This window comes from Chinchilla lanigera, unplaced genomic scaffold (assembly GCF_000276665.1).
Source record: "Chinchilla lanigera isolate Chin_1 unplaced genomic scaffold, ChiLan1.0 scaffold00094, whole genome shotgun sequence".
NCBI classification, from domain to species: Eukaryota; Metazoa; Chordata; class Mammalia; order Rodentia; family Chinchillidae; genus Chinchilla; species Chinchilla lanigera.
Window position 1 is genome coordinate 4,554,948 of NW_004955495.1, and position 7,889 is coordinate 4,562,836.

General features: G+C 57.7%; 2 protein-coding genes across 2 annotated transcripts in view; one reads left to right on the forward strand and one right to left on the reverse strand.

The window, feature by feature from the left end:
- Positions 1-6,276, reverse strand: part of Fsd1 (fibronectin type III and SPRY domain containing 1) — a gene marked incomplete in the record, with an annotated part of 12,157 nt that extends 5,881 nt beyond the window's left edge. The window contains 7 exon segments of the mRNA XM_013505329.1: positions 1,937-2,146; positions 3,079-3,200; positions 3,369-3,391; positions 4,220-4,321; positions 4,895-5,026; positions 5,175-5,270; positions 6,112-6,276. Coding sequence (XP_013360783.1) covers positions 1,937-2,146; positions 3,079-3,200; positions 3,369-3,391; positions 4,220-4,321; positions 4,895-5,026; positions 5,175-5,270; positions 6,112-6,126 — 700 coding nt within the window.
- Positions 6,277-6,303: 27 nt separating this feature from the next.
- Tmigd2 (transmembrane and immunoglobulin domain containing 2) overlaps positions 6,304-7,889 on the forward strand; it is a 17,182-nt gene continuing 15,596 nt past the window's right edge. The window contains exon 1 of the mRNA XM_013505333.1: positions 6,304-6,409. Within this exon, the coding sequence (XP_013360787.1) occupies positions 6,384-6,409 (26 nt within the window). The 5' untranslated portion in view covers positions 6,304-6,383. The remainder of the gene's footprint in view (positions 6,410-7,889) is intronic.

Below are 7,889 nucleotides of genomic sequence, written 5' to 3' on the forward strand. Positions count from 1 at the left end.
ATATTTTTTTTTTTGGTGGCCCTGGAGTTGGAACCCAGGCCTCTGCATGCTAAGTACATGGTCCACCCCTCTCCGCACCCCAGCTCCCCAGCTAATGCCCTTAGACCACTGCACACATGTCACCCCTCTGTTACTTCCTTCCCTCTGCTCCCTCAGCCCCATCTCATCAGACCCTTTGCCGACCACAGCTTCCCTTCCCGAACACCCCGCCTGGGGCCCACAGCACGGTTCTCTCCCAGGTTTCTAGCTACCCCGCCACGCACTTAGGTCTTTTTCAGGCTCCTCCCTCTTCTGCTAGCCTTCCACACCAGGTGCCCAGGCCCGAGTCCCTTCTGCCCACGGCAGGCACACCCCACCGTGCTGCCCGGCCCCGGATGTGCAGCAGCCTCCTGACTGCCGGCACTCCAGACGCCCTCTCTACAGGCATCTGAAACAGGAACCTGCTCCCCCTCCATGGCTCGCTTCGCCCTCAGAGCAAAGTCAGTTCATTTTCTCTCCTCTACAGATTTAACTAGCTCCCGACACGGAGGCCCGGCACTGCAGCGACTGGGCTCTGGACACCCTGTTCCCTCTGCCTGCCCAACCCTGGCTGCTGCCACAGACAGCTGCACCAGCGCCTTGGGCCTCCCCTCCTTGCAGAGTTCGAAGGGTGCTCAGCAAGGAACACCCATGGCCTCGGGCTAAGACAACCAGCCCCAAAGCTCAGTTTCAGAAAGAAAGATCTACATTCATCCTGTGCCTCAGTTTCTCCGGCTGCAGACTGGCAATCACTGGCCCCACTGGGAGCACGCTTCAGGCAACATCCCCTAGAGCTTTTTATTTTTTATTTTGAGACAGGGTCTCACTGAGTTGCCCAGGCTGGCATCAAACTTGCAATCCTCCTGCCTCAGCCTCCTGAATAGCTGAGATTACGGGTGTGCACCCCCATGCCCAGACTCAAAGCACTTTTTGTTTACAACTGCTTGTGTACCTATAATTATCCCCAAATTAAAAAATCACAACAAAACAAAACAAAAGGCAGGAGGTCTTGGAGATGAGATTGTGGAATCCTATATAAAAAAATAAATAAGAAGAGGCGTGTATTTATTTTGGTTCCTACTCAAAAGAGAAGAAAATAGATCTCAGACTCCCTGGCTGGCGGGCTGGTGATTTTTTCCCCCTACAATTAGCATGCTCATTATTAACCATGTATGCTAATTACAGATAACTAGCACTGATTATAGCCTAAGAGTGAGGCCATGAATGTGATACTTATCATGTCTGTAAGACTCTCCCGCCCCCAGGGCTTCCCATGGCTCAGGATGGCACTGAAATTCATTAAGGACCCCGACTTTTTCCTCCCTTCAGATCCACCCTCAGCAGCTGCGCGGATTCCCTGTGCTTTTTTATTTTTGGGGGGTTTTTGAAACAAGGTCTCACTATGTAGTTCAGGCTGGCCTGGTCAGGAGTTCAAGGCAACCCTCCCGCCTCAGCTCCCGAGTGCTGGGATTGCAGGCAAGCACCACCACGCCCGGTGCTTTTTGATTCATAAGGGCCAAGGAAATCTCCCAGCACCTGGGGGTGTCCTGGACGCCAGCTCCACGAGGCAAGAGTTCTGGCTGCTGTCCTCAAGCTTACGAGGACAGCGCTGGGCCCAGTGAAGGTGCAGGGTGACTGAAAAGGAAGGGACGGTGGCTTCACATCCTGTACCTTAGGGTCCTCATTTGTCAAACAGTGACGATGAACTGAGCATGGTGCTGCACACCTATTATCCCAGCACTCCGGGAAGCTGAGGCAGGACAGTCTCAAGTTGGTGCCCAGCCTGGCCAACTCGGCAACTTAGCAAGACGCTGTCTTAAAATAAGACCCACGGGCAACAAGACTCAGAAGGCTAACGGGGCAAGGGCAGCTTCAGGGGTGAACAGTGTGGGGACCCCCAGCCAGGCGAGCTCCTGACCTGTCAAGGTGTACTCTGTGTGCCGGATGCCCTCGACCACCATCCAGGGCTGGTCCTCCTTGAGGCGCGGTGGGCCCTCGAAGTTGGTCCTCCGGTACTCCAGCACGTAGTGGTCGATCTTGCTGTCCTCATCCGGCATGCGCCACACCAGGGTCACACAGTTATCTGCCACCAGGGACTCGGCTAGGTCGATGACGGGGGTGCTGGGCACTGCCCAGAACAGAAAGGACAGAAGTCAGGGTACTGAGCCGGTGCGGTGGGAGGGGCTTGCTGGAGCCCGCCCGCCACGTGACAGCCTGTGGGCGGGGCCCAGGCTCCGCACCAGGAGGGAGCCCCTTTGGGCTTCAGGGACTTGGGGCTGGAGACTCCTCAAGGGTCCAAAAAGCAGTGGAGTTTTGAGCAGAGCTTTCTCAGGACTCAACCATCAAAGGACGGGACCATCTCAAGATGCCACTACTGAGAGGGAGGCATCTGCCAGGATTCTGTACCAGTTGGCTGAGTCAGTCAGTCTTTCTTCCTTCCTTCCTTCCTCCCTTCCTCCCTCCCTCCCTCCCTTTTCAGTATTGAGATGGAACCCAGGGCTTTCACAGTAAACTACATCCCCGGCCCTTTCTATTTTTTATTTTGAGACAGGGTCTCCATAAATCACTCTCCAGACTGGGCTTGAACTTGTGCTCCTTCTGCCTCATCCTCCCACAGTGCTGGGATCACAAGCCTGCCTGAGGGAAGGCTTTCTCTGGGGCTCTACACCAGGGGGACTTTCTCAGGGCCATTTCCCAAGGGCTTGTGGCTTTCTCTGGGTGTGTTCCCCGGATGAGGGGGGTTCTCCTGGCTCCATCCTGCATGGGAGGGACTGAAATAAGACCCCCTCCACACAGGGGAGGAGCAATCTCAGGGACCACCCCCATGTAGGAGGGGCCTGCAGGGTTCTCCTACATGTGGGCGGGACACTCCCCAGGGCCCCACCCCTCCGTGGGAGGAGTAACTCAGGGTTCCGCCCACGCAGGGCAGAGCAGTTTCAGGGCTCCACCCCCGGGACAGGGCCTTCCTTGGATTTAGACCTTGGACGTCACCCGACTCAGCCTCCCTGCTGCAGGGCCATTTCCCTGCAATCCTGGCCCTCCGGCAGGTTCCCCTCTCACCAGGGAGAAACGTGAGAGCCTGCAGCATCTGACGCTCTTGCGCAAAGTCCACCATGAGGTGACTCATGTTGTCGCTGACCTTCGCTTTCAGTGACAGCCGGAAGGCAGGAGCCATTGTCACACTGCGGAGAAGGAGGTGGAAGCAGCCTGCTGACATCGTCCCGGGGGGTGGGGGTCGTAGGCCAGGTCATCTGAGGTGGGTCCCTGTGCTCCCATCCTGCACTCTGGGCCCAGGTCCCCACCGTCACCGCGGGCAGGGCACCGGAGTGGGGCCAGGCCCAGCACCTTACCCATCTTTGATTTGCTTGGCAGCCTAGAGGGAGGGACAGGGTGAAGTCAGAAACGGGGGTGCAGCCCTGTGACAGAGCTGCCCTCCACACACTGAGGCAGAAACTCCTCCTCCGGCATTGCCTGAAGGGATGCGAAAGCGGAGACCCAGACCCAGCCTCCTGCCAGTGCCCAGGACAGGCAGTTGGCACATTTTGCAAACAAAAATACAGGCTACCCAGCTTCGCCGATGTTTCAGATAAATAACGAAAGATTTGTTTTAGCATAAGTGTGTCCCATGCAATATTTGAGGCATCCTAAGCACTACATGAGATATATGTATACCAAAAATATCCAGTGATAAATTTGAATTTCAGGTCAGGGTTGGGGATTTAGCTCACAGCACAGCGCTTGCCTGGCAAGTGCAAGGCCATGAGTTCGATTCCCAGTACCGGAAAAAAAAAACCAAAAAAAAAAAAAAAAAAAAAAAAAAGCCCCTGAATTTCAGGTCAGCAATGAATAATTTTTTAGTACAACTCCTGTGGTCTTTGCACTAAGCTCCATTCCCCAACCCTTTTTATTTTTATTTTTTATTTTGAGACAAGCTAAATTGCCCAGGCTGCATTTGAACTTGTAATCCTCCTGCCTCAGCCTCTCAGAGTCCTGGGATGACAGGCATACACCACTATATCTGGCAATGTTTGAGACACACTTTTGCTAACTATTGTCCAGGGAGGCTATCCTTCCACTAAATAAATAAATAAATAAATAAAAAATAAAAATACTCGCAATTAAGCAGAAATGCAAATGTCACCGAGTATTTGCATTTCTGTATTTTGCCAGTGACGCTTCTTGCCACCTCGAAGACGCCCACCTGGAGGAAGTCCTCGCTGTCCGTGGCCTGCAGGGTGTGGTTGGCCATCTCCAGTAACTCCTCCGAACTCTCCAGGGCCCGGGTGCAGGCGGACAGCTGGTTCTGTGGGGTGATAGGGACTTATCAGGCTGGCACAGGGACCGAAGGAGGGAACAGCTCACTGCACTGCCTCAAACCCTGCCAGGCCCCCCCCTACACACACCTTCAGGACCCAGAGAACACCTGCCTTCACCGTCTGCAGCTAGGCCACGGAGGTTAGCACTTTGAGGGACCAGCCACACTGGCCCTGGCTCCTGGGGCTTCAGAAGAATCACAAGGGAAGTCCCTTCCTTAATCCCTCACACACCCATGGAAACACCTGAGCTTTTGGGTCCACATTCCCTGGGGATGGAACCTGGGATGTTAGGAAGCTCCTGGGAGGTTTAGATGCAGCTCGAGGGACCCCAGCTTGGAGCATAGGAGGCGTCTGAGTGGGGGTGAAGCTCTCAGATCTAGGGGGGTCAGGGCTGAAGGGATTAAGGGGAGGAGGAAGCAGATGGGGATTGACAGGCCACACGGCAGGGAGGGGGTGGGCAGGGGAGAGACCGGAGTCTGGGAAAGTGGGGTTTGGAGGAAGAGGCTGGGGTTGCCTGCCTCCGCTGGCCCTGCGGGCGGTGGGGAGGCTGAGTCACACACCTGTAGCTCGTAGGTGCGGCTGGCTCGGTCCTGCTTTATCTTCATGAGCATGCCCTCCTTGAGCTCCTCCAGCACGGACAGCAGGGACTGGAACTCCTCCTCTAGGTCCTCTTGCACCTTGGTCGAGTTCGCCTGCATGGGAACGGCCAGGATCGGCCAGAGCCTGTGGTCAGAGGGGGAACCTGAGGCGCGGACACAACCAGCCCGGCCCTGTACGCGGCAGCCACAGGCTGGGGCCCTGGCGGGGGTGGCTCCCCTCCTCCCTCCCTGCCTCCCTCACCTCCACGTTCAGGAGCATCTGCTTGAGGGAGTAGATGAAGCTCTGGATCTCTTCGTTCTTCACAGCCAGGGTGGTGATGATCTTCCGCAGAGCCTCCTGCTCCATGGAGGCACAGACACAAGACCACGTGACCCTCCGGGAAACAGGCCTCAGACAGGCACCCCGGCCCAACTACCTCTCCTACCCGGTGGCCGCTGCGATCGGCCCCATTTTCCAGGGCAGCAGGGGAGAAAGCGGAGGCTCGGGAGAGGGTCAGGGAAAGGCCAGGGCCGGACCAGGTCTGCCTGCTGAGCGCCCAGCCCGCAACCCGGTGCCTGCCTCTTGGGTTGAGCAAGCGCTGGAGGACACCGGGCCAGCCCGAGCAGGGACCCGCCCAGGGGGGACGGGCTAGCCTGGGCAAGGGGCTATCTGTGCAAAGCAAACGCCTAGGGGAGGCGGGGAGCCTGGGCTAAGGCTGGCCGCTGGCCGCTGGCCGCTGGCCGCTGGCCTGGAGCAGGGGTGAGAGGGGCAGGGGCTCCTCAGGAGAGGAGGTTCACCTGGGGAGAGGTTCACCTGGAGAAAGCAAGGGAGAACGGGAAAGGGCGCGCCCCGGAGGCCAGGTAAGTGCGGATGGGAGGGGAGGTCTGCGGAGGATGCGGGGTGGGCTTCCCGGGTCTGGCTCCCCTTTTCTGAGGGCGCAGGTGGGCGGGGTCCGCACTGCGGCGCCGGTGCGGGTGGGGACACCTGGGATGGAGGCGCCGGGGAGGGGAGCGAGGCCCTGAGGGTGGGTGGGGACGGAGAGGACGCCCCCGGGCCCAGGCCAGGAGGATGGAAGATCCCGTCCGAAGCGGGGCAGCCTGGATCCGCGCGGAGCCGGGTCAGCTGGGGGAGGGGGCGCCGCGCCCACCTGGTCCGCACCCCGCCCGCCGCACTGCGCGCCTCCCGCGCCCCGTCCTACCCTCTGGTCTTCCATAGCTGCAGCCCCGATCACCCAGCCCGGCCCGCGGGCCCCGCTGGCTCTGGAGCCCCCAAGCCGCCCTGACCGCTGCTGGTAGCCAATGGCCCGCGGAGCCCTCGCTGCCGCCACCGCCGCGCCCCTGGTCAGCGCTCCATCACTGCGCGCACTGCGCAGGCGCGCCCGCCGGGGCAGCCTGGGAGATGTAGTCCCGGGCGGGGATCGCCACAGCCCGACCTGCAGAGCTTGGGACTCCCCTGGCGACACGGAGAAGGATGTCTGAAGGGGCTTGGTGTCCCAGGTATGTCATCCTAGCATTGCGGGAGACCGAGGCAGGAGAATCTCCAGTGCATCCCAGACTGAGCAACTTAGCGAGACCCTGTTTTACGATAAAAACTAAAAAAAGGCCTGGGAACCAAGCTCATTGCAAAGGCTCTATGCGAAGAGAATATGAAAAATATGTAAACTAGGGAAAGCCGCAGAGTGGAGCCCGAGTTCAATCTCCAGCTTTGCCAGGTGACCTCAGGATCATCTCAAGTCCTCCGGTACCTCCGTCTCCCCACATTTTCACCCTTATACCTTCTCCATTGCTACTCAAACTCCCACCCAAACCCCTAAACCGCCCACCCAAACCCCCAAGATGTGGCACTGAAACACTCACACCTTTGCATATTATCCAAGCCACTGTTCAGCGGCAAAGCCCTCTTTCCCTTCCCACGGCGCAGCTGAACTCCTACACATCCACAAAGCCCAAAGCTTTATTTCCTCAAAAACAAAACCAAAAAAACTGAACGGCTCCCTCTCCCCCATCAACGGCTCCCTCTCCCCCATCAACCGTAGGGCCTGGGCCTCAATCTCCCCAGGGTCCTCAGCAGTTCCTTTCCACAGATGCTGGGAGGAGCGGGGAGCTTGGAAGAGTCCAAAGAAGGGGGCAAGAGTGGGCGGGAGGCCGCGTGTCTGCCTGAGGAGCAGAGGTGAAAGGCAGGGCAGAGCCTCCACCACAGCTGCTCCCTGTGGGTGAGAACAAGAATCTTCCCAGCTGAGGGTGAAAAAGGAGGTCGCGCTGCGGTTGGGGTGTGACACTGAGGCCCCAGGCTCTGCTGCTTGCTTTCACTCTGGTCCCTAACTGGCTCCCCTGGCCTTGGGGCCTGGAAGAAAGGCAGCCAAGAGGACACTGCCAGCAGCAGAAATCCGCCCCTGGGCTGGGGCTGGGGGGCAGCTCTGTGGTGAGCACTCACCTAGCATGTGGAGGGCCAGGCTCCATCCCCAGCACCCCAAAAACAAAACAGACAATAAAGCCCCAGAGAGCCAGTGACACAGAGGCATTTTCTCAGCCCGATGAAGGACGCCTACGAAAACCTCAGCTGCCAGCTGCGGACTTGAGGGCACCAGACTGGATTCTTTCCCCTTAAAAGGACAGGGATGTCCACTGTCACCACTTCCAGTTAATACTATCTGGAATCTGGGCTTGTTGGGACACGCCTGACATCCCAGCACTCTGGGAGGCTGAGGCAGGAGGATCACAGGTTCCAGCCCAGCCAGGGTAACTTGCTACTTAGCAAAACCCTGTCTCAGAATAAAAAATAAAAAGGGCTGGGGTTCTGACTCAGTGTGAAGGCCCTGGGTTTCATCCCCAGAACTTTGGTTTTTTGTTGTTGTTTTGGGTTTTTTTTGTGTGGTACCTGAGATCGAACTCAGGACCTTGTGCTTGCCGGGCAGGTGCTTATGACACTGAGCTATATCCCCATCCCCCATCCCCAGAACTTTGAAAAAAAAAAATA